Raw genomic sequence first — 26,964 nt, 5'->3', positions numbered from 1 at the left:
CACACAGTATACAGTACAGAGTGCTACTACTGCAGCGTCATCTCACCGATCACTCAGTATACAGTACAGAGTGCTACTACTGCAGCATCATCTCACCGATCACACAGTATACACAGTACAGAGTGCTACTACTGCAGCATCATCTCACTTACCACACAGTATACAGTACAGAGTGCTACTACTACAACATCATCTCACCGATCACACAGTATACACAGTACAGAGTGCTACTACTGCAGCGTCATCTCACCGATCACACAGTATACACAGTACAGAGTGCTACTACTGCAGCATCATCTCACTTACCACACACAGTATACAGTACAGAGTGCTACTACTACAACATCATCTCACCGATCACACAGTATACAGTACAGAGTTCTACTACTGCAGCATAATCTCACAGATCACACAGTATACAGTACAGAGTTCTACTACTGCAGCATCATCTCACCGATCACACAGTATACAGTACAGCGTGCTACTACTGCAGCATCATCTCACCTATCACACAGTATACAGTACAGAGTGCTACTACTGCAGCATCATCTCACCGATCACACAGTATACAGTACAGAGTTCTACTACTGCAGCATCATCTCACCGATCACACAGTATACAGTACAGCGTGCTACTACTGCAGCATCATCTCACCTATCACACAGTATACAGTACAGAGTGCTACTACTACAACATCATCTCACCGATCACACAGTATACAGTACAGAGTGCTACCACTGCAGCATCATCTCACTTACCACACACAGTATACAGTACAGAGTGCTACTACTACAACATCATCTCACCGATCACACAGTATACAGTACAGAGTGCTACTGCTGCAGCGTCATCTCACCGATCACACAGTATACAGTACAGAGTGCTACTACTGCAGCATCATTTCAGCTATCACACAGTATACAGTACAGAGTGCTACTACTACAACATCATCTCACCGATCACACAGTATACAGTACAGCGTGCTACTACTGCAGCATCATCTCACCTATCACAAAGTATACACAGTACAGAGTGCCACTACTGCAGCGTGATCTCACCGATCACACAGTATACAGTACAGAGTGCTACTACTGCAGCATCATCTCTCCGATCACACACTATACAGTACAGAGTGCTACTACTGCAGCATCATCTCAACGATCACACAGTATACAGTACAGAGTGCTACTACTGCAGCGTCATCTCACCGATCACACAATATACAGTACAGAGTGCTATCACTGCAGCATCATCTCACCGATCACACAGTATACAGTACTGAGTGCTACTACTGCAGCATCATCTCACCGATCACACAGTATACACAGTACAGAGTGCTAATACTGCAGCATCATCTCACCGATCACACAGTATACAGTACAGAGTGCTACTACTGCAGCATCATCTCACCGATCACACAGTATACACAGTACAGAGTGCTAATACTGCAGCATCATTTCACCGTTCACACAGTATACAGTACTGAGTGCTACTACTGCAGCATCATCTCACCGATCACACAGTATACACAGTACAGAGTGTTACTACTGCAGCGTCATCTCACCAATCACACAGTATACAGTACAGAGTGCTACTACTGCAGCGTCATCTCACCGATCACACAGTATACAGTACAGAGTGCTACTACTACTGCAGCATCATCTCACTGATCACACAGTATACAGTACAGAGTTCTACTACTGCAGCATCATCTCACCGATCACACAGTATACAGTACAGCGTGCTACTACTGCAGCATCATCTCACCTATCACACAGTATACAGTACAGAGTGCTACTACTGCAGCATCATCTCACCGATCACACAGTATACAGTACAGAGCGCTACTACTACAACATCATCTCACCGATCACACAGTATACAGTACAGAGTTCTACTACTGCAGCATAATCTCACAGATCACACAGTATACAGTACAGAGTTCTACTACTGCAGCATCATCTCACCGATCACACAGTATACAGTACAGCGTGCTACTACTGCAGCATCATCTCACCTATCACACAGTATACAGTACAGAGTGCTACTACTGCAGCATCATCTCACCGATCACACAGTATACAGTACAGAGTTCTACTACTGCAGCATCATCTCACCGATCACACAGTATACAGTACAGCGTGCTACTACTGCAGCATCATCTCAACTATCACACAGTATACAGTACAGAGTGCTACTACTACAACATCATCTCACCGATCACACAGTATACAGTACAGAGTGCTACCACTGCAGCATCATCTCACTTACCACACACAGTATACAGTACAGAGTGCTACTACTACAACATCATCTCACCGATCACACAGTATACAGTACAGAGTGCTACTGCTGCAGCATCATCTCACCGATCACACAGTATACAGTACAGAGTGCTACTACTGCAGCATCATTTCACCTATCACACAGTATACAGTACAGAGTGCTACTACTGCAGCATCATCTCACTGATCACACATTATACAGTACAAAGTGCTACTACTGCAGCATCATCTCACTGATCACACAGTATACAGTACAAAGTGCTACTACTGCAGCGTCATCTCACCGATCACACAGTATACAGTACAGAGTGCTACCACTGCAGTATCATCTCACCGATCACACAGTATACACAGTACAGAGTGCTACTACTGCAGCATCATATCACCGATCACACAGTATACACTGTACAGATTGCTACTACTGCAGCATCATCTCACCAATCACACAGTATACAGTACAGAGTGCTACTACTGCAGCATCATCTCACTGATCACACAGTATACAGTACAGAGTGCTACTACTGCAGCGTCATCTCACCATTCACACAGTATACAGTACAGAGAGCTACTACTGCAGCATCATCTCACTGATCACACAGTATACAGTACAGAGTGCTACTACTGGCATCATTTCACCGATCACACAGTGTACAGTACAGAGTGCTACTACTGCAGCCTCATCTCACCGCTCACACAGTATACAGTACAGAGTGCTACTACTGCAGTATCATCTCACCGATCACACAGTATACACAGTACAGAGTGCTACTATTGCAGCATCATCTCACCGATCACACAGTATACAGTACAGAGTGCTACTACTGCAGCATCATCTCACCGATCACACAGTATACACAGTACAGAGTGCTACTACTGCAGCATCATCTCACCAATCACACAGTATACAGTACAGAGTGCTACTACTGCAGCATCATCTCACCAATCACACAGTATACAGTACAGAGTGCTACTACTGCAACATCATCTCACTGATCACACAGTATACAGTACAGAGTGCTACTACTGCAGCGTCATCTCACCATTCACACAGTATACAGTACAGAGAGCTACTACTGCAGCATCATCTCACTGATCACACAGTATACAGTACAGAGTGCTACTACTGGCATCATTTCACCGATCACACAGTGTACAGTACAGAGTGCTACTACTGCAGCATCATCTCACCTATCACACAGTATACAGTACAGAGTGCTACTACTGCAGCATCATCTCACCGATCACACAGTATACAGTACAGAGTTCTACTACTGCAGCATCATCTCACCGATCACACAGTATACAGTACAGCGTGCTACTACTGCAGCATCATCTCACCTATCACACAGTATACAGTACAGAGTGCTACTACTACAACATCATCTCACCGATCACTCAGTATACAGTACAGAGTGCTACCACTGCAGCATCATCTCACTTACCACACACAGTATACAGAACAGAGTGCTACTACTACAACATCATCTCACCGATCACACAGTATACAGTACAGAGTGCTACTGCTGCAGCGTCATCTCACCGATCACACAGTATACAGTACAGAGTGCTACTACTGCAGCATCATTTCAGCTATCACACAGTATACAGTACAGAGTGCTACTACTACAACATCATCTCACCGATCACACAGTATACAGTACAGCGTGCTACTACTGCAGCATCATCTCACCTATCACAAAGTATACACAGTACAGAGTGCCACTACTGCAGCGTGATCTCACCGATCACACAGTATACAGTACAGAGTGCTACTACTGCAGCATCATCTCTCCGATCACACACTATACAGTACAGAGTGCTACTACTGCAGCATCATCTCACCGATCACACAATATACAGTACAGAGTGCTATCACTGCAGCATCATCTCACCGATCACACAGTATACAGTACTGAGTGCTACTAATGCAGCATCATCTCACCGATCACACAGTATACACAGTACAGAGTGCTAATACTGCAGCATCATCTCACCGATCACACAGTATACAGTACAGAGTGCTACTACTGCAGCATCATCTCACCGATCACACAGTATTTACAGTACAGAGTGCTAATACTGCAGCATCATTTCACCGTTCACACAGTATACAGTACTGAGTGCTAATACTGCAGCATCATCTCACCGATCACACAGTATACAGTACAGAGTGCTACTACTGCAGCATCATCTCACCGATCACACAGTATTTACAGTACAGAGTGCTAATACTGCAGCATCATTTCACCGTTCACACAGTATACAGTACTGAGTGCTACTACTGCAGCATCATCTCACCGATCACACAGTATACACAGTACAGAGTGTTACTACTGCAGCGTCATCTCACCAATCACACAGTATACAGTACAGAGTGCTACTACTACTGCAGCATCATCTCACTGATCACACAGTATACAGTACAGAGTGCTACTACTGCAGCGTCATCTCACTGATCACACAGTATACACTACAGAGTGCTACTACTGCAGCATCATCTCACCAATCACACAGTATACAGTACAGAGTGCTACTACTGCAGCATCATCTCACTGATCACACAGTATACACAGTACAGAGTGCTACTACTGCAGCATCATCTCACTGATCACACAGTATACAGTACAGAGTGCTACTACTGCAGCGTCATCTCACTGATCACACAGTATACAGTACAGAGTGCTACTACTGCAGCATCATCTTACTGATCACACAGTATACAGTACAGAGTGCTACTACTGCAGCATCATCTCACTGATCACACAGTATACAGTACAGAGTGCTACTACTGCAGCATCATCTCACCGATCACACAGTATACACAGGACAGAGTGCTACTGCTGCAGCATCATCTCACCAATCACACAGTATACACAGGACAGAGTGCTACTGCTGCAGCATCATCTCACCGATCACACAGTATACAGTACAGAGTGCTACTGCTGCAGCGTCATCTCACCGATCACACATTGTACAGTACAGAGTGCTTCTACTGCAGCATCATCTCACTGATCACACAGTATACAGTACAGAGTGCTACTACTGCAGCATCATCTCACCGATCACACAGTATACACAGGACAGAGTGCTACTGCTGCAGCATCATCTCACCGATCACACAGTATACACAGGACAGAGTGCTACTGCTGCAGCATCATCTCACCGATCACTCAGTATACAGTACAGAGTGCTACTACTGCAGTATCATTTCACCTAGCACACAGTATACAGTACAGAGTGCTACTACTGCAGCATCATCTCACCGATCACACATTATACAGTACAGAGTGCTACTACTGCAGCATCATCTCACTGATCACACAGTATACAGTACAGAGTGCTACTACTGCAGCATCATCTCACCGATCACACAGTATACACAGGACAGAGTGCTACTGCTGCAGCATCATCTCACCGATCACACAGTGTACACAGGACAGAGTGCTACTGCTGCAGCATCATCTCACCGATCACACAGTATACAGTACAGAGTGCTACTACTGCAGCATCATTTCACCTATCACACAGTATACAGTACAGAGTGCTACTACTGCAGCATCATCTCACTGATCACACATTATACAGTACAAAGTGCTACTACTGCAGCATCATCTCACTGATCACACAGTATACAGTACAAACTGCTACTACTGCAGCGTCATCTCACCGATCACACAGTATACAGTACAGAGTGCTACTACTGCAGCATCATCTCACTGATCACACATTATACAGTACAAAGTGCTACTACTGCAGCATCATCTCACTGATCACCAGTATACAGTACAAAGTGCTACTACTGCAGCGTCATCTCACCGATCACACAGTATACAGTACAGAGTGCTACTACTGCAGCATCATCTCACCGCTCACACAGTATACAGTACAGAGTGCTACCACTGCAGTATCATCTCACCGATCACACAGTATACACAGTACAGAGTGCTACTACTGCAGCATCATCTCACCGATCACACAGTATACACTGTACAGATTGCTACTACTGCAGCATCATCTCACCAATCACACAGTATACAGTACAGAGTGCTACTACTGCAGCATCATCTCACTGATCACACAGTATACAGTACAGAGTGCTACTACTGCAGCGTAATCTCACCATTCACACAGTATACAGTACAGAGAGCTACTACTGCAGCATCATCTCACTGATCACACAGTATACAGTACAGAGTGCTACTACTGGCATCATTTCACCGATCACACAGTGTACAGTACAGAGTGCTACTACTGCAGCATCATCTCACCGCTCACACAGTATACAGTACAGAGTGCTACTACTGCAGTATCATCTCACCGATCACACAGTATACACAGTACAGAGTGCTACTATTGCAGCATCATCTCACCGATCACACAGTATACAGTACAGAGTGCTACTACTGCAGCATCATCTCACCGATCACACAGTATACACAGTACAGAGTGCTACTACTGCAGCATCATCTCACCAATCACACAGTATACAGTACAGAGTGCTACTACTGCAGCATCATCTCACTGATCACACAGTATACAGTACAGAGTGCTACTACTGCAGCGTCATCTCACCGATCACACAGTATACAGTACAGAGCGCTACTACTGCAGCGTCCTCTCACCATTCACACAGTATACAGTACAGAGTGCTACTACTGCAGCATCATCTCACTGATCACACAGTATACAGTGCAGAGTGCTACTACTGCAGCATCATCTCACCGATCACACAGTATACACAGTACAGAGAGCTACTACTGCAGCGTCATCTCACCGATCACACAGTATACAGTACAATGTGCTACTACTTCAGCATCATCTCACCGATCACACAGTATACAGTACAGAATGCTACTACTGCAGCATCATCTCACCGATCACACAGTATACAGTACAGAGTGCTACTACTACAGCATCATCTCACCGATCACACAGTATACAGTACAGAGTGCTACTACTGCAGCATCATCTCCCCGATCACACAGTATACAGTACAGAGTGCTAATACTGCAGCATCATCTCACCGATCACACAGTATACACAGTACAGAGTGCTAATACTGCAGCATCATCTCACCGATCACACAGTATACAGTACAGAGTGCTACTACTGCAGCATCATCTCACCGATCACACAGTATACACAGTACAGAGTGCTACTACTGCAGCATCTTCTCACCAATCACACAGTATACACAGTACAGAGTGCTACTACTGCAGCATCATCTCACCTATCACACAGTATACACAGTACAGAGAGCTACTACTGCAGCATCATCTCACCTATCACACAGTATACACAGTACAGAGTGCTACTACTGCAGCATCATCTCACCTATCACACAGTATACACAGTACAGAGTGCTACTACTGCAGCGTCTTCTCACCGATCACACAGTATACACAGTACAGAGAGCTACTACTGCAGCATCATCTCACCTATCACACAGTATACACAGTACAGAGTGCTACTACTGCAGCATCATCTCACCTATCACACAGTATACACGGTACAGAGTGCTACTACTGCAGCGTCTTCTCACCGATCACACAGTATACACAGTACAGAGTGCTACTACTGCAGCATCATCTCACCGATCACACAGTATACAGTACAGAGTGCATGATTCACAATGGATCACTATTACGAACGCAGTTACGATTAACCACGCAGATCTGCTGCGAAAATATGCTAATGTTTGCAATCGCAAATGCCAGCATAGAGAAGCCCACTACCGCTCTCTCACATCCTTAAGACCTCGTAGACCTGCGTATACATCGGTACCATCAAGTAACATCGGACCTTCATGCAGAATTACAGCAGGTCTCACGTCGCATGCAGTGAGTACACAAGCTGCGTTTGCCGTCGCAGTGGCTGATTAATGCACGCCTAGGAAACGGTATTCAAACGGACAGGCACGCCTGCGTTTTCCCAACCACTCCTCTGGCACCACCCCAGAACGCTGACGTCCCATCCCTGGATCTGTGATGGCTTTGTATCTGCATAAGTGACCGCAGTGCGATCTCAGTGCTGACTCACGCACGCGCACTGCAGAGCATACGCACCATCGGTCTATCTGCGTACACTGTTGCAATTGTGATCTGTAATGAATCAGGCCTGAGTGCCAGCTTTGTAGCGTCATCCCACTAAAGTGCATGATATACAGTACAATTTGCTCTGCTTCATTCCCACACAATGGACCTCATTCAGAGTCGATCGCTTGCTGCAAGCGATCGCTCTGAATGAGGGCGGCCACTTACTTTTTTAAGTCCTGCCTTCTGGTCGATCACTAGGCTGTTGGTTACCACCCACAGCTCTAGCGACCGACCAGGATGATGGTCGCGATGGTCACTATCGCGACCATCGGGGCTTACGACCAGACCCTAAGGTTGGATCTGGGCTCTCGAAAGCCCCAGGGAACTCCCTGCTCTGTTTGAGCAGGAAGTTCCCCACTGACATCATCTATGATGTCAGTGGGGCCGCCCCTAAACGGCAAGCGTTCCAACTGGAACGCCTCCGTTTGGCCGGGCACGCCCCCAGCCCGTCCAGCACACGGGGCGAGTTGTCACTCGACATCGACAGCTCGCCCCGTCTGCTACGAGACCCCTAGCGACGGATCGCCCGTCGCTAGCCGGGTCTCGTGCTTGTGCACGCTTCGGCGCTTGCAACCATGTCTGAATGAGACCTAATGTCTTTATATTTCATGTTTATAAGAGGGAGCACATGGACACATATTTATATTACTGTGTCACTCTGTGACATGTATCTATTCTGTCCCTTGTTAGATACTAAGGCCCGTATTCAGTTTGAGGTGAACAGTCTAGACTTTTTGCCTGCTGGACTTTTCGCCTCCTTCGCCTGTTTTCCAGGCGGAAAAGTATCGCGCGCGTGCCTGCTATTCCCCGTATTCAATTCTAAAGTAGGCGAAAACGGGAACAGGCGAAACTTGGATCAGCAAAAAATATGGGAATTTTTGGGAAATAATTGTAGGACCCCCTAAAAATGTCCAGACCTGGGGGATCACTATGGGTACCCCCGTTTTTGCCTGCAGAAGAAAGTCGGGTTTTTAAATAGCAGCGGCAGGTGATTTTTTCCCGACATTGAGGAAGTGATGCAGAAGAGCACTTATCTATTTTAATTAGTTTTTAAAAGTGGTCCCATCAATTTTGGTGTACTTGAATATGGGTACTAGCATATTTTTAAGTCCCTAAACTTATTTTTTTAAAATTCTGCAAAATGCACCTGCCGCTACTCTGTGCAATGAAGAAAACACCTGCCGTATTTAAGGGAAACCGTGTGGATTTAATTTGTCTATTTTAGAAGTGGTTTTTAGTTTTGTCTTTTTCACCCCCCCCCCCCCAAAAAAAATAATTTTTTTGGGGTGTCCCGATTTTTTTTTTTTTTTGTTGTTGTTGTACATTTCATTTTAAGGGGGCATTCCCAAGGGTGCAGGCTATTTTTTTAAAGCCTGCATCCCTAAACCCCAAATCTGCACTTTTTTTTTACCAGCAAAATGCTGGTGAAAATTTATCCCCGTTTTTTTATCATTGACTTTTCGCATCGGCGAAAAGTCAATGTAATTGAATACGAGGATAATTCAAAGAGGTGAAATTGACGTCATCAAATTTATCGCCGATTCCGACATTTCGCCTCAAATTGAATACGTCCATAAGCTTTTAATTGTTTCTTAAGAATTGAGAATAAACTTTTTCTTGCTCTTGTGCTCCACCTAGTGGTATAACAGAAGTATGCCTATTTTTATGTACAGGGCTGAGGAAGAGAATTGTGTGTATTTATTTATTTCATGTAATTTCACAATTTAAATTTGGATTTTGCATTAGTCATATTTTTACAATATTGTAATTTTTTACTTATTACAATTCCTATGAAATTAGTTTTGCAGGGCTGTTATTTAAGCCATACTTGCCAACTTTTGATTTCTCTTTTCCTGGCGGATTCGTGGGGCGGGGCCAGGCTACAGCTGAAATTAGGCCCCGCCTCCTTTGCTGAGGGCGGTACTAAATGACGCGATTTGCCACTAGGAAGTGAGCGGCATGCGGGACATATGCCTACTCTTTCGGGGGTGCGCGGAGGGGAGTTAGCCTCCCGCAACTCCCGTGAGAGTAGGCATGTATGATTTAAGCATTACATGTAACCATTTTAGGACTGCAGGTATTTGCAGTCACATGATGCAATGGGATGCAGTCAATATCTCAACCGCAAGATTCCAGAAGGTAAGTAGCGGAGTTAGTATTAGGGGTTAGGGTTAGGCACTAGGGGGAGGGGTTAGGATTAGGCACAAAGAGGGGAGGGTTAGGTTTAGGCATTAGGGGGGAGGTTAGGTTCAGGCACTGGAGAGGTGGGTTAGGGTAGGCAGAGGGGGAGGATTAAGATACCGACTGACAATGATTATACAGTTTGGGTGAGCAACCTTTGGCACCCAAGCTGCTGTGGAACTAATCATCCCAGCATGCCTTGCCACAGTAACCACATTACCTACCAGCAAACTATTGACAGGGCATGCTGGGAGGTATAGTTCCACAGTAGCTGGAGTGTGACAGGTTGCCTCCCCCTGCTGTACATCATGGATCATATTACAGAGGCTGTAGTAGGTATAATTTATTTAGTACCACAATGAAATCCGCATCAGGGCTTATACACTGAAGTGCCAAAAGTCATGGGATAGCAGTATGCAAAGGTAATGTTAGGTGTGGTCACCGTACACTGACATCATGGAAATGCCCAGACCTGCATAACTTTGGAATCTGACATCTTGTGAGTCAGTTTGAACACCTACAGCTTGGCTGTTCATGTCAAGGCGACGGAGTTAGAATAGAGCATGATAGTGGGTGCCCACTATCAAGTAGTGCGGACATTCAATATTCGTGGTGTCACGTGTATACCAGGAATACCTCATGGAAGGCCATACCACCCTCTATGGACAGCACAGTGGCCGACCACGGGTGCTTAATGATCGATTCCAGCAGTGTCTGGCCAGAATTGTCAGTGGGAGCAGACATGCAACACTGGCTCGAATCACATCCACACTCAATGCAGGAGGTACCAGAGGGGATGTAGTCGGCATAGCAACAGTCAGAATCCAGACGCTCAAAACCTTGACAGATCATAACGCCGACAACTTCTAACGGCAAGTATGAGTGATATGGTTAGGCTACAAGATGGGAGGGTTAGGGTTAGGCTGCGGGATGGGAGGGTTAGGGTCAGTCTAGGGGAGGGGAGCGTTAGTGTTAGGCTGCAGGAAGGGAGTGTTAGGCTATGGGAGGGGCGTGTTAAGGTCAGGTTGCTGGAGGTGATGGTTAGGCTGAAGGATAGGAGGGTCAGAGTTAGGCTATGGGAGGGGAGTATTATTGTTAGGCTGCAGGAAGGGAGGGTTAGGGTTAGGCTATGGGAGGGGCGTGCTAATGTCAGGTTACTGGAGGGGATGGTTAGGCTGCGGGATGGGAGGGTTAGAGTTAGGCTACGGGAGGGGAGTATTAGGGTTAGGCTGCAGGAAAGGAGGGTTAGGCTACGGGAGGGGCGTGTTAAGGTCAGGTTGTTGGAGGGGATGGTTAGGCTGCGGGAGGGAAGGGTTAGGATTAGGGTAAGGGTTAGCCTGAAATACTTACCAAAATTTGCTGGCATTCTTACTGCCGGGATGCCGTACCCTGGGCCGCCATCAGGGGGGACTGACGGGCCCGTAGTCCCGGGCCTGGAAAGAGCGGTGGCCTAGCCGGGTGGCAACGGTGCAGAGCCAGATATGCACCAGCGCCCAGGGAAACACAGCACCACCGCAAGGGCAGCACTTAAAAAATGGCACCGGCCACAAGCGCATCACAGTTGCCGTGATCGCTCCTTATTGGCTGCCGGTCTGCGAGTTGTGATTGACTCGAGACCGGTGCCATACTTGAAGTGCCACCAGTGCTTTCTAGCTGGCTGCCGGTGTTTAACTGCACTGCTGGTGCTGCGCTGCCACCTGGCCCCCCTCTCTCTCCTACTCCTAACAGCCTTCCCTGCACTGTGCCTCTCTCCTACTCCTAACAGCCTTCCCTGCCCTGTGCCTCTCTCCTACTCCTAACAGCCCTCCCTCCCCTAGTGCTCCCCCTCTGCTCCAGCCTTCCCTGCCCTGCCCCCCCCCCAATAAGGTTCAGCCTTCCCTGCCCTATGCACCCCCAAGGGGGCCCCTGCCTATTTTATTGGTACCGGGCCCAACAATCTCTGGTGGCAGCCCTGGCCGTCCCCAACCTGAACCAGGTGCATATCCAACAGGTCAGTGCAGCGTTCTAAAGACTCCGTTGGATAAGGGAGCAGAAGACGCACCAGAGTGCCCCTGTTAACACTATGACACTGGACTCAGTACTTCACCTGGGCTTGTGGTGTCTATAATTGGACCCTGGAGAACTGGCAACATGTGGCGTGGTCCGATGAGTCACGGTGCCAGTTGTTTTGGGCTCATGGTAGCGTTCGGGTGTGGCGCAGACCCAAGTCGTCAACAAGGCATTGTGCAGTTTGGTGGTGGTTCCACAATGGTGTGGGATGTGTTCACGTTGCATGGGTTGGGTCTGCTGGTCTGCCTATACACGTCATTGACCGGTAACCGATACATTGCATAGCTTGATGACTATGTGCAGCCCTTCATGGACTTCATGTATCCCCACAATGACGGAATATTCCAGCAGGATAATGCTCCATGTCATCGGTCCCAAGTTGTCCAGAATTGGTGCAAGGAGCATTCTGGAGAGTTTCGTCGAATAGTGTGGCCACCACGTTCACCTGACATAAACCTAATCAAGCATTTCTGGGACGTGGTGGAGAGGTCCATTCACACCCAAGATCCTGTGCCTACAAATATCAGGGAGCTGTGGGATGCTATCCAGATGGGTCACCATCTCTCCAGAGGTCTTCCGTCTACTTGTGGAATCAATGCACGTCGTGTTGCTGCACTTTGCCGGGCTACAGGGGGTCCTACACAATACTAGTCATCTATCCCATGACTTTTGGAACTTTAGTGTATGCTAACACTGAATTCAGAAGCTCAGCATTGAATTAGCAATTATATAATGCATATTAGACAATAAAAATTCGCCTGCTTGGTGGTTGTTCAATGAAAATAAAGACTAAAGACATGCACAAAAAAGACATTGAGATAATTGGGTATTCATACTATGTGCAGAGAATCAAAGACATGGACAAAGAACTTACAGTCACCTGATGAGCATCGTGCAAATAAATTCCAACTACACTAAAGCATGTGCTCAGTGATTGACAGTCTGCTGGCATTTGTGGATGGGGAGGGGGTGGCGATGGCCTCCGTTTCCCGAAGCGGAGGCATATCGCCGCCATTGGGGGGGGAGGGAAGAGGCCAGGGGTCTCCGTCGGCTGACAAAGGTTTCCTGGCTTCTTACTCTAATCTGCGGCGGCCGGCTGCGGGACCACATGGGTCATGCAGCAGGCCGATGGTCTGCAGAGTAGGCAGCAGTTGGCGTGATGCCTGATGCTGCGTTACCATGATTGCCTGCGTGCAGCTTTGCCATTGCGGTCCTTGCTGAATCAGACCCACAGTTCCTTCAGTCTCACATATAGGGATAAAGTTACTAAAAGTCTATCTATCATCTGTCGGGTTTCAGCATAGAAGCCACGTCGATGTCAGTCGGATTTCGCAGCTCTAAATGCTGTCAGATTTGATCTTTCAGGTCAAAACCAATAGCAAATAGAAGTAAATAAATGACGGCACACAGTATGATCGGTGTAGACTTGTTTAGGTTACATTTAAAAATAAAAAATGTGTGGGATGCCCCCTAGATCAGTAACTGCCCCAGACCTCTCAGCCTTGGCTGGTATTGGATAATAGGGGGAAAGAACATCGTGGGGTTCTCCCTTTTCTCCAGTAACCAGTACCAGGTTGAACGAGCCGGGGGGCCATAGCAGGGGGACAAACAGGGTGGTTAGGTACCAAGGGGAGGGTTAGGGTGAAGATTAGGGCAAAATAATAGTAATCATGCGTCAACCAATTTTGTGTCGATCATTTTCATGTTGACCTTTTGACCCCGTCAACCATTTATACCCGTCGACCTTCTTACATGTCGACCTTTAGTGTGTTAACAGATTGTCCCTGTCGACCTTTTGTCTCAGTCGACCTATTGACTGTCTAACATCTGGTCTCTATCTAGACACTGTTGGCCTTTTTACTGTCTATCTGTTAATCCACACCCCTCTTATGCTGGAGGTATTCTGGCCCTCATTCAGAGGCGGTCGGAGGATGCAAGCGGTCGCTCAGAAACTGGCCGGTCGCTTGCATCCTGACCGGCCGCCTCTGTTTCGGTCATTAGGCTGTGGGTTTACACCCACAGCTCTAACGACCGCTAGGGTGATGGTCGCGATGGTCTATGGTCATCGGGGCTTACGACGAGACCCTAGGGTAGGGTCTCACTTGTCGTAAGCCCCGGAGAGCTTCTGGCTCTGTCAGAGCCGGAAGCTCTCCACTGACATCACTAGCGATGTCAGTGGGGCCTCCCCCAAACGGCAGGCGTTCCCATGGGAACGCCTCCGTTTGTTTGCCACCCTCCCGGCCCGCCTTCCAAACGGGGCGAGCTGTCAATCAACATCGACAGCTCGCCCCCTTTGGAAAGAGACACACTACGACCGGCACTGTCGGTCGTAGCGGGTCTCACGCATGCGCACGAAGGAGCCGGCTCCCTCGTGAGAATGCGCACTGGACAAACATCGAGGCGGCCGTGCGGTCGTAGATCGTATGGCCGCCTCTGAATGAAGCCCACTATGCAGAAAAAATAATTAAGGGAACAAACTCGGTAGAAAATTTGCAGTATAAAAAGAGAAAAAGGCCCGTGGTATTGTACTGTAGTTTTGGGGGCAGAGATGTCATTGTTTAGATCTAGGAGTTCCTGTTGGCAGGAACCCAGCGTAGGCAATAAGGGTGCCACCATTTGCGAACTGGAAACTTATTTTTCAAATCATACCTGATTTATTCTTGTCTTTTTTTTTTTTGGAGGGGAGGGGTGATACAAAATAGTTATATACAACCTGATATAGCGTTAAAGAGATAACAATGTTGCAAAGTCCTGACAAGATCATTTCATTTAGGTTCCTGCAGTAATTACTTTGTCTGCATTTCTTTCAGGGACCCCCCGGACCAGCGGGCGTTGCTGGACCCCCAGGAGAGCCAGGCCTTCAGGTATATATTTATATATGAATTCTTACTATAAGAAATAAGGACATGTGTTACTCAGTAGATCGTGTTATGTGGATGAACTAAAATAATAAGATGTAGCCAAATGAGATGTATGTACACAAATGATTTATCTCCTCCCTGCATTGGAGAAGGCAAAACAGCTTTAGCAAGATCTGTATTTCCACCAGAAGTGGAAGCATGGCTGTGATGCACTGGAGTAGATTGCCGACACTGACAAGTCTCACAGTGCAACACTGAGCACATTTACACTCTGCTAATGAGAGCTCTGTATGCTGCAGAAAATGATTTATCCGAGAGCTTTATAACCCAATGCTTTTCCATTGTATGCATGTCTGAATGCTATGATGAGACTGTCTACGTTCACGAAGTTGACAGCAGAAGGTCGACATTGATGATGTCTACATGGTTAACATTTCAACATTACCTTCAAAATGTTGCCCATTAGAGAATGTAGACACCTGAAAGGTTGACATTGTCATAATGTCAACATTTCCATTAGTATAAGCGATATTACAGTCAGGGTTAGCGTTAGGGTTCGGGTTGCCATTAGGGTAAGGGGTTTGAGTTAAGGGTTAGGGATAGCGTTGGGGTTACACTTAGTGTTAGCATCAGGGTTGCAATTAGAGCATACATGCCTACCCTCCCGGAATTTGCGGGAGGCTCCCTATTTTTTGGGGGTAAACCCCGCATCCATGGAAGAGTAGTGAAGTAGGCAGAATAGGGAGACTATTAGCGGCGATCATCGGATGGGGGGCAGGGTTTAATGATGGGATTCTATAAGAATCGCATCATTTAGCCCCGCCCCCTAATTAAAATATGCAAAGTTGTGTAAAATTCCCCTGAGGGGGGCGTGGCTTAATGACACATTTCCATCCTGCCTCGCCCCCAACTCCGCCCATCTGCTTCTCCTCTCTGGGCTTCTCCCAGGGAGGAGAAATACATCGGCGGCAAGTATGAATTAGAGTTAGGGATAGGGGTTAGAGTTAGCATTAAAATCACTGTTTGGGTAAACAGTTACCGTTAGGGTTTCTATAAGGGTTAAGGGTTTGAGTTAAGGTTTAGCATTATGGTTACAATTAGTGTTAGCATTAGGTTTGTTGTTAAGGTTGCAGTTAGAGTTAGGGGTTAGGGTTAGGTTTAAAGTCACAGCTTGGGTTAGGGTAAGGGGCTTGAGTTAAGTGTTAGGTCAGGGCCATAACTAGGGTAGTGCGACCCTTTCTGGCTTGTAGCTAACTCTTATTTTATCCCCAGCATCTCCTGGCCTCCCCTATCTCTTCCCTGGCCCTTCCCCTTGAGGCCATGGCCCTTTTTCGGGTGTTATCTCCCTATTTAAAAAATAGGGGGGGGGGGGGGGCGGTGCCAATGCTCTTTCTGGCATAGGGCACCAAAAAGTCTAGTTACGGCTCTGGAGTTAGCATTAGGGTTACGCTTAGGGCCGTATTCAATTAGGTGCGAAAAGTTGCATTTGGCAATAAGCGTTCGCATGGCGAAAGTTATCACCGCATTCGCCAGTTTTGAAGAGATCTTTTATCATACTTTATTTTCATCCTATCCAATTGCAAAACACACGAAAACGCATATGTGCGATAAATGCACATGGCAAAACTAGCGAAAAGTACAGCACATTTTGGGGAAATGAGTCTATACCCCATAAAAAGCCTAAATTACACTGGAAATCAATATAGAAGTGTATTAATAGCCCTAATTATAAATAAAAGTATTTTGGGTTCTTAAATTGAGTCTAATGGATATAAAGAGCACTTTTTAAAAATGTTAAAAAATACACCTGCTACAGCCACCTGTAATCCTAAAAACACCGGTCCCATCCATACAGCCCCCCAAAACTATCTGACCCAGTGCTTTAAACCAACACTTTTTACATTTTCACCCCAAAAATTACATGTCATTATTAGGGGATATAAGCTAATTTTAAATAATTTTTTTGTTTAATTAGTCATTGGAGAGGTGTCCAAACGGTTATGAACCAAGGGCCTGATTCAGAGCCGCTCGCTCTAAATCAGGGCGGGTTTTTTTTCTCCAGCCCGCTCGCAAAGCTGTGGGTGACCACCCACAACTTGTTTGAGTGGCCTGGAGTCCGTCACAATTATCGCGCCCATCGGGCTTGCGACGAGACCCTGTGGTAGGGTCTCGGCTCCCTCAAGCCCGAGTGGACTTCCTAGTGATGTCAGTAGGGCCGCCCACAAACGGCAGGCGTTCCTAAGGGAACGCCTGCGTTTGTGCAGCCACCCCCCCTTCCCGCCTACAAAAGGGGGCGAGTTGTCACTCACCATCGACAGCCGCCTCATCTTGTCGTGAGACCCATAGCGACTGAGCTGCAGTCACAGGACGGGTGTCGCGCGTGCGCACGCCGGAGGCGGCGCATGCGCAGTGAGGGACCATCGACCTGCTTGTGAGCGCTGTGCGCTTGCGAGCGGGTCTGAATCACGCCCCAAGTCCCCACATTTTTAGTCAAAAATAGAGATTCGCAACATTTTATCACCTGCTCTGAGATGGTGAAAACTTTTCGCCGGTTTCTGCATATGAAGTTTTCGCACATGCAAAAACTCCAGCAATTGAAAAGTTCACATCGGCGAACACTTTTCGCCACACGCGACTTTTCGCACCTAATTGAATACGGCCCTTAGTGTTAGCATTATGGTTACCATTAAGGTTAATATTAGGGTTGCCATTAGAATTTGGGTAGCAATTAGAGTTAGGGATAAGGGTTAGGGTTAGCGTTAGAGTCACAGTTTGGGTTAGAGTGAGGGTTACCGTTAGAGTCAGGGGTTGGCAGATCACAGTGAATCACGTAATAGGATAAGCTCTATTCATTTGACAGTATCAGCTTGTGAAAGCCCTGATTGATTAAATCTTTGTCCATAACAGTACCAATTGCAGATGTCCATATCCAGAACATGTGTGTGTGTGCATATTGTGTATATATATATATATATATATATTTTTTTTTTTTTTTCCATAGACAAATAACCTTACGGTTTCACATGTCCCATTAAGGCTTCTTAGACATGATCTGAAATTTCACAAAACCTATTGAATTTCTGCCAATCAAACTTAAAAAAGCAATGAAATTACAATCATTTGTTCTTTGCGGAATACAGATATGGTATGCCATCACACCCTGTTGTTAACTGCAGATTCAGAACTCTCACAGAGTGAGAATGCTATCACTCACAAAATGGTGGAGCTGCTAATTCACAGAATTGTGTACTCATTGAAATACACACATGCAGTATATGTAACTGAGTTCTGAGCAGAAGATAGAGCTGTGCAGATGATGTAAGAGTGGTGTGGATGGGGGGAGGAGACAGAGTGGCATGGATGAGTGAGACATAAAGGCATGTAGAGGGGAGAAGATTAAGCAGTACAGAGGGGGGGATGGAGCCAAAGTGATGCAGATGGGTGAAAAACAGTGGTGTGGATAGGGGGGAGGAACAGAGTGATGCAGGTGGGTGGTTAACAAAGGTGTGGATGGGGGAGAAACAGAATGGCACGGTTTGGGGGGGACAGAGCGACCTGGATGGGAGGTACAGAGTGGCATGAACATGGGAAGACAGAGCAGTGCAGATGGGTAAAGACAGATTGGTGTGGATAAGTGAATACAGACTAGCACAAATGGGAGAACACACAACAGTAGGAATTGGGGAAGACAGATTAGTGCAGATGGGGAGTAAGACAGAATGGTGCAGGTGGGGGGGACAGAGTTACAGGCAGGGCTGTAACTAGGGTAGTGCGACCAATGCCATGGCACAAGGCACTGCAGGGCAGGGGGCACTGTTTGGGCCTGTCAATTTTCTGTTTATTATCATTCTCACTGGTAGCTTCCTCTTATTTTATCCCCAGAATATCCTGGCTTCCCCTATCTCTTAGTATGGGGAAGAAGAAGAAAACTCTCTTGTTGGGGGCACTCGAATGTAAAGGTTATAATAAGAATAATATATAAAAAATAACTTTTATTAGATATATTTTAAAATACCAAAAACAAGTCTGAGCCTGTTACATATTGGCATTACTGTTGGAATAACAGCTATAAATTATCACAAGCAGAACACGAACATTCATAGAACATAAGACAACATATAATACAATACTTATCACAATTGTGTGAAGCTAAGTGAAATATTACAAATAGGTCTATAATTCTCTGTCTCATACAATATTGAGACCTATATAAAACATATACTAGTTCAATGACCTCATAATGTCGTCATAGCACAATGGCTAATCAGAATTATGGCAGAAGCATACAAGCAAATCTTCTAAAAAAGAATGTGATAATAACCATACAATATTCAATATAGGTTACGTGAGATATCACAGCACAATAACACTGAACAGTAATCAGAGAAATACAATGATAAGGAGGTCAGATGAAATAATAGCTGACCCTGCAAATATCAAAATGAATATAAGTAAATCACAGGTTGTAATGAGAGGCAGATCACACGTAGGTCGCCTGTGATGCCACCCAGGTACTTGTAGACAGTAAAGTTATAGGAAAAAGTAAAGCTACTCCTTTATGTGGAGTTTACAAAATAGCAGCTGCTGCATGCCATTGTATAGCCATTGAATGGCATGTGAGCGTACTATAAAGGTACTCCCAGGGTAGGGAATAAGTACAATGAGTATCTGCTGTTGGACTGCGTTAAAAAGAAGGTCCTGGTGTAAACATTGCAGGAACCTCTAATAGGCGCACCCCAATGAGAGTACTCATAGAGACAATAGTTATCGTAATGAAATAACACAGCATAGGTTTGCGATCTGTGCTGCTGCCAGTCATATACCAAAGGTAGTGGTGAGTGGTGGGAAACCCAGATCGCATATGCAGTGATAGGAAGAAAGAGTATGAGTGTAGCTGCACTATGGCTAGTACAGGACAAGTGGAGCTCTGTTGCCCTAAAGGTATTGCAGGGTCACAAACTTGTCTCTGTTATATAAAGCCACTCAGTGCGCTAAAGAAAGTGTAGTATGAAAAGTACCTGAGCGCTCACCTCCAGGGAGCCGGTGTGTAGTATAGAAAATCTGCCACTAGAAGAGCCTGTCAGTATGCTGCCATGACGAATCCCGCCTGTACACAGCCGGATTCGCGGGTCTGAGACGCGCGTTTCACTGTCGCTTCCTCAGTCAGATGCATGTGGACTGTGATACACAGGTGATCTTTAACCTGCGTTGTGACCAATGGGAGAGCAGGTGCTGTGTGTTGCAGATGCAATACCCTTGTCAATAGGTCCAAGTGTTAACTCCCTCTATTGGTCCACAGCAACAGGAGGGAGTGAGTCATAGGAGGGGGGAGTGTTTGGGTTAGATGAAGCTCATAACGATCAGGCTAACAGGCTAAGGTGGAAAACCTGACTAGTAGCTAAAGTGTCTGTCTTGCAGCAAAAATAGTTATGCAAAAATGCTAATACCAAACATACAGATATATAAATAGTAGATATAAATAAGTGTGTATAAAGTGATTAGAATAAAGAAAATGTCACTTCCTCAGTCAGATGCATGTGGACTGTGATACACAGGTGATCTTTAACCTGCATTGTGACCAATGGGAGAGCAGCTGCTGTGTGTTGCAGATGCAATACCCTTGTCAATAGGTCCAAGTGTTGACTCCCTCTATTGGTCCACAGCAACAGGAGGGAGTGAGTCATAGGAAGGGGGAGTGTTTGGGTTAGATGAAGCTCATAACGATCAGGCTAACAGGCTAAGGTGGAAAACCTGACTAGTAGCTGAAGTGTCTGTCTTGCAGCAAAAATAGTTATGCAAAAATGCTAATACCAAACATACAGATATATAAATAGTAGATATAAATAAGTGTGTATAAAGTGATTAGAATAAAGAAAATGATACCAAAATAAAAATAAAAAAAAATAAAAATTAAAAATATTAAAAATAAAAATAAAAATAAAGATAATAAAAAAATAAAAAAAAAATAACAATAATAATAATAATAATAACAACAATAATAATAATAATAATGAGTAGATAATAAATAATTAATAAATATATGAATATGAATGGTGATGTGACGACAGTGATATATTCTAGAAAAGTGTATACAAATGTGAATACAGATTGTGTGCAGAAATACCTTGACATAAGTTGACATGAAGTATAAGGTAAATACCAAAAGAATATGTTGGATGTATAGAGTGATCAGGAATTAAGGTTATAAAATTGATGAAACATCAAAGTGATGAGAACATGGCTAAGATAAACAAATGAGAAGACAAATGAAAACAGTGTGGGGTAATGAGTATTCAATAATAATGCTGAGATATGTATTTATACATAGAGAATAAGTGTATGTGGAGATGGTGGGAGAGAAAAAAGTGTAAAAAAATGTAAAAAAATATATATTAAGAAATATGTGAAATATCAAGTTTAAGAATTGGTCACTAAAATACTAAAATGATGTCTGTGTTGGAGTTAAGCTTCCAATGATCGTCCATTGCTGCTTGCATATAAAAATTAGTCAGACATGACATAAGTTTTAATGAAAAAAGACCTCTCAGAGAAAGATACTGTAGTTGATCATTTCATTGAGTCCATTAGGGCTCACAGTATTGAGTCTAAAGGTCCAGTTGCTTTCCCTCTGTAGTAATATTTTTGTCAGGTTGCCACCTCTTATGCCCAATCTAATATGTTCTAGCCCAAAGGCTTTCAGATCTTGTGTTGTTCCATTGTGGTATTTTAAGAAGTGTCTGGCGACAGATGTCAGTTTCTTCATTTTAGTGAGGTCGCTTCTTGCATTTTTGATATTTCCCACGTGTTCTAAGATTCTCTGTTTAAAGATGCGACTTGTCATGCCTATGTACCTAAGGTTGCAACTGCACTCCAAGCAGTATATAACCCCCATAGCATCACAGTTGATAAATTGTGTTAGCATGATAGTCTGGCCATATCTATCGATAACGTTATCTTTTTTGGTGATATAGCCACAGGCTTTACACTTACCACATGGGTAAGTACCTTTTAATTTCATCTGCCTTCTGGGATTTCCTACAAAATGGCTCTTTACCAGTCTATCCCTGAGATTTGGGGATCTTCGCCAGCTAAAGGTGGGTTTACTCTCCAGAGAATTTCTCAGATCATCATCCATGAGTAAGACATGCCAATGTCGTGTGACGATTTCCTGCAATTCTCGCCACTCATTACAGTAATTTGTAATGAAACGTACTTGGTTTTTTGTTTCACTAGATTTGTTGTTGGAGAAGATCAGGGTCTGTCTATCCATTTTGAGAGCCTGGTATTGGGCACTCTTAATCATTTTCCTACTATAACCTCTGCTTAGGAGGCGTTCAGAAAGATCTTGACTTTTGCGCAGAAAGGTCTCATCAGTTGTGCAATTTCTTCTGAGTCTCAGAAACTCACCCTTAGGTAAGTTTTTGATAGTAGGTGGAAAGTGAGCACTACTGCAATGAAGAAGACTATTCGTAGCTGTTTCTTTTCTGAATAGTTCTGTTTGTAGGTATCCATTCTCATTAGTAAAGAGGTGAAGATCAAGAAAGGTGGCATTATCTCTGCTAAAGGTATATGTAAGTTTCAAATTTATTGAGTTTTTGTTCAACTCCTGGATAAAGGTAAGTAGGTCGTTCACATCTCCCTGCCATATCATAAAGATATCATCAATATATCTTAGCCAGGTGGTTATATGTCTGGTAAATCGTTCATTCGACTCTTTGAAGACAATTTCCCTCTCCCACCAACCGAGGAACAGGTTGGCATATGTCGGTGCACATGCTGCACCCATCGCCGTTCCTCGGATTTGGAGGAAGAATTTGTCATCAAATGTAAAGAAATTTTTGTAAAGGATGAACTCCAATAAATCCAGTAAGAACTCTTTAAACTCGTCCATCCCCTCCATCTGTAGGAAATATCGAATTGCTGAGATGCCGATGTCATGTTGGATACTCGTGTACAAAGATTCCACATCTAAAGTGACCAATAATTGGTTTTCTTCAAGTTGTACATCATGTATCTTTTTGAGGACATCCCTAGTATCTTGGACATAGGATGGTAAGGTATCGACGTGATGTCGTAAGTGTTGGTCTAAAAAGATACTGGCTTGTTCGGATAGTCCCCCAATTCCCGAGACAATTGGTCGTCCTGGAGCCATAGTGCAGCTACACTCATACTCTTTCTTCCTATCACTGCATATGCGATCTGGGTTTCCCACCACTCACCACTACCTTTGGTATATGACTGGCAGCAGCACAGATCGCAAACCTATGCTGTGTTATTTCATTACGATAACTATTGTCTCTATGAGTACTCTCATTGGGGTGCGCCTATTAGAGGTTCCTGCAATGTTTACACCAGGACCTTCTTTTTAACGCAGTCCAACAGCAGATACTCATTGTACTTATTCCCTACCCTGGGAGTACCTTTATAGTACGCTCACATGCCATTCAATGGCTATACAATGGCATGCAGCAGCTGCTATTTTGTAAACTCCACATAAAGGATTAGCTTTACTTTTTCCTATAACTTTACTGTCTACAAGTACCTGGGTGGCATCACAGGCGACCTACGTGTGATCTGCCTCTCATTACAACCTGTGATTTACTTATATTCATTTTGATATTTGCAGGGTCAGCTATTATTTCATCTGACCCCCTTATCATTGTATTTCTCTGATTACTGTTCAGTGTTATTGTGCTGTGATATCTCACATAACCTATATTGAATATTGTATGGTTATTATCACATTCTTTTCTAGAAGATTTGCTTGTATGCTTCTGCCGTAATTCTGATTAGCCATTGTGCTATGACAACATTATGAGGTCATTGAACTAGTATATGTTTTATATAGGTCTCAATATTGTATGAGACAGAGAATTATAGACCTATTTGTAATATTTCACTTAGCTTCACACAATTGTGATAAGTATTGTATTATATGTTGTCTTATGTTCTATGTATGTTCGTGTTCTGCTTGTGATAATTTATAGCTGTTATTCCAACAGTAATGCCAATAAGTAACAGGCTCAGACTTGTTTTTGGTATTTTAAAATATATCTAATAAAAGTTATTTTTTATATATTATTCTTATTATAACCTTTACATTCGAGTGCCCCCAACAAGAGAGTTTTCTTCATCTTCCCCATACTACGTTTATCTATACTCTCATGGGGAGCACCTCCACACTTTACAATATTTTTGCTTGACACCTATACTAGGGTTTGATATTTATAATTGTGGATTTTCATTATTCTTTTGACTAATTATATCCAATATATTATATCCTGTGCTCAAACTATATCCCCCTATTCCCCCCTTCCCTGGTCATTTATGTTTCCCCTATCTCTTCCCTTAATGATCGTAATTTCATTGCTTTTTTAAGTTATATTGGCAGAAATTCAATAGGTTTTGTAAATTTTCAGATCATGTCTAAGAAGCCTTAATGGGACATGTGAAATAATAAGGTTTTTTATCTATGGAATTTCATTGCTTTTTTATAATTTAATAATCTTCAGGGAATGGAGCAGCAAACCGGGCCACCTGCAGGGGAGAAGGGCAACAAGATGGTACACTAGCACAGGTGGTGGAGGGGACAGCACACAGGAGGTGTTTCTGGGGGGCAGAGGGAGAGACGGCTGAGGGGGCAGGGAGCAGGCATGTGGGGCAGTTGGGCAGTGCACAGGGGCAGCAGCAAGGGGACAGAATGGCTCAGTGACGCTGATAGTCCCAGCCCTGAACTGCTTCTTAAGGCCCCTACACATGAAACGATGTGCTCACAATGCGATATTGTGAACGATTTCCCTTGAACACTCCCCGGGACTCCAGGACACAATATGGTGCTTAAACAGCACATTTTGACTTGGGAAATGTCTAATGTCGTGCAAGATCTAAAGATAGCTGACTGCATACACAGATCAGTGAGATCCGTGATGCAGGCATCTGTGTAAAATAAACAATTCAGATGCATGCATGGATTAGTGCGATCTGTGTGGCTTGCATCTGAAGAAATAAAAAATAAATAAGTCCATGCATTGGTGTTAAAAAAATTAATAAAAGTATATTTTAAAAAAAAAACAACCCTGTGCCTCCCCTCCCAAGGAACAACCAGCATCGGGCTCTGGAGAGCCAGTACTGGTTGTGCTAAATACAGGGGACAAACAACATAGGGGTCCCTCGTATGAGGCACAACCAGCTCCGGGCTTTCAGAACCAGTCCTGGTTGCCAAAATACTGGGGACAAACGACATAGGGGTCCCCTGTATTAAGCACAACCAGCACTGGGCTCTGAGTCGGTCCTAGTTCTGGAAATACAGTGAAGCAAATGTGTAGGGTCCCCCTGTATTAACCAGCGCCAGACTTTTTCTAGCGGGGGAGTAATGCCACAGCCAGGGGAGCCCTATCACCGGGTCTCCCAGCTGAAGCATCACCCCTGACCGCTAGTCAGCTCAGGGTGAGGATCCCTGGGGAGTTGGGGACCCCTCCACAAAGTGGTCCCCCTCTCCAGGGCACCCCAGGCCTGGACTGATGGCCCGGGGCTATCCCTGGCACCCCTGGCCGGTGGGTGCCGGGTTGATAGTGTAGTGTGGTGCATATGAAAGTAAATATATTGTCTTTTGCAGTAGGACTACAGGTCTCAGCAGGCCTTCCCCACATGCTGGTACTTGGAGAACCACAAGTACCAGAAAGCAGGTGCTTACGGGCCCGCTGGTACTGGGTCTGTAAAATAAATATTAAAATAAAACAAGGACACAATTTGTTTTAATATTTTATTTTCCTGCACCTTCACCTGGGGGCAGCAGCCTTTAAGCTATTTTGCATGGCTGCCGCCTCACCCAGGACATCCATGGTGTCTTCACCAGGAGGGCAGCGGCCTTTAAGCTCTTGTGCATGGCCGCCACCCAACCAGGACTTCCCTGGTGTCTTCTCTCTTCGACAGCTCTTCTCTGCTGCCTCCCGGCCAACAGACTGCCGTGCTGTGTCCTCGCGCTGGCTTATATAAGGGGGCGGGGCGATGGCGTCGCAAGCCGTGATTGGCTCGCAGTGGCCATCTTTACATTTTTGTGCCATTTTTTAAATGGGCATTGCGGTTCTTACCATTGAAGTCAATGATGAGAACCGCTAATTGGCTGAGAGGCGGTAGGCTCGCCTCTCTCAGACAATGAGCGTTCTGCACCGGGATTTCTATAGTGAAATCCCACTGTGAAGCTGTCATTCGGGTAGTACTGTCCTTAGAGGACAGTACTAATGTCCATGGGTCCGCGTATTTTTTTTTGCCAGCCCGGGGATGCTTACATGGAACGAAGAGAACCTGATCTACGCTTAGGAGGAGGTGAGTATGGATTTTTTATTGCAGGTACACCATTGGATTTTCTACATGGAGAAGTGGATGTGATTGACTTCAGGGATACATAGGTGAGTATGTGAGATAGTTTGTGTACATGTGTATGTGCATGTATGTGTTAATAAACTTTTACTTTCAACGGTGTGTCTTGTGTTT

General features: G+C 44.9%; 1 protein-coding gene across 1 annotated transcript in view; it reads left to right on the top strand.

The window, feature by feature from the left end:
* Positions 1–26,964, top strand: part of COL22A1 (collagen type XXII alpha 1 chain) — a 442,369-nt gene that overhangs the window by 237,543 nt on the left and 177,862 nt on the right. Inside the window, exon 25 of the mRNA XM_088478826.1 lies at positions 15,421–15,474. Within this exon, the coding sequence (XP_088334952.1) occupies positions 15,421–15,474 (54 nt within the window). The remainder of the gene's footprint in view (positions 1–15,420; positions 15,475–26,964) is intronic.

Source organism: Taudactylus pleione, unplaced genomic scaffold, assembly GCF_031769625.1.
Source record: "Taudactylus pleione unplaced genomic scaffold, aTauple2 ptg000219l, whole genome shotgun sequence".
Taxonomy (NCBI): domain Eukaryota; kingdom Metazoa; phylum Chordata; class Amphibia; order Anura; family Myobatrachidae; genus Taudactylus; species Taudactylus pleione.
The sequence above is the reverse complement of the archived record's forward strand: the minus strand, read 5'-3'. Positions and strand labels throughout refer to the sequence as shown.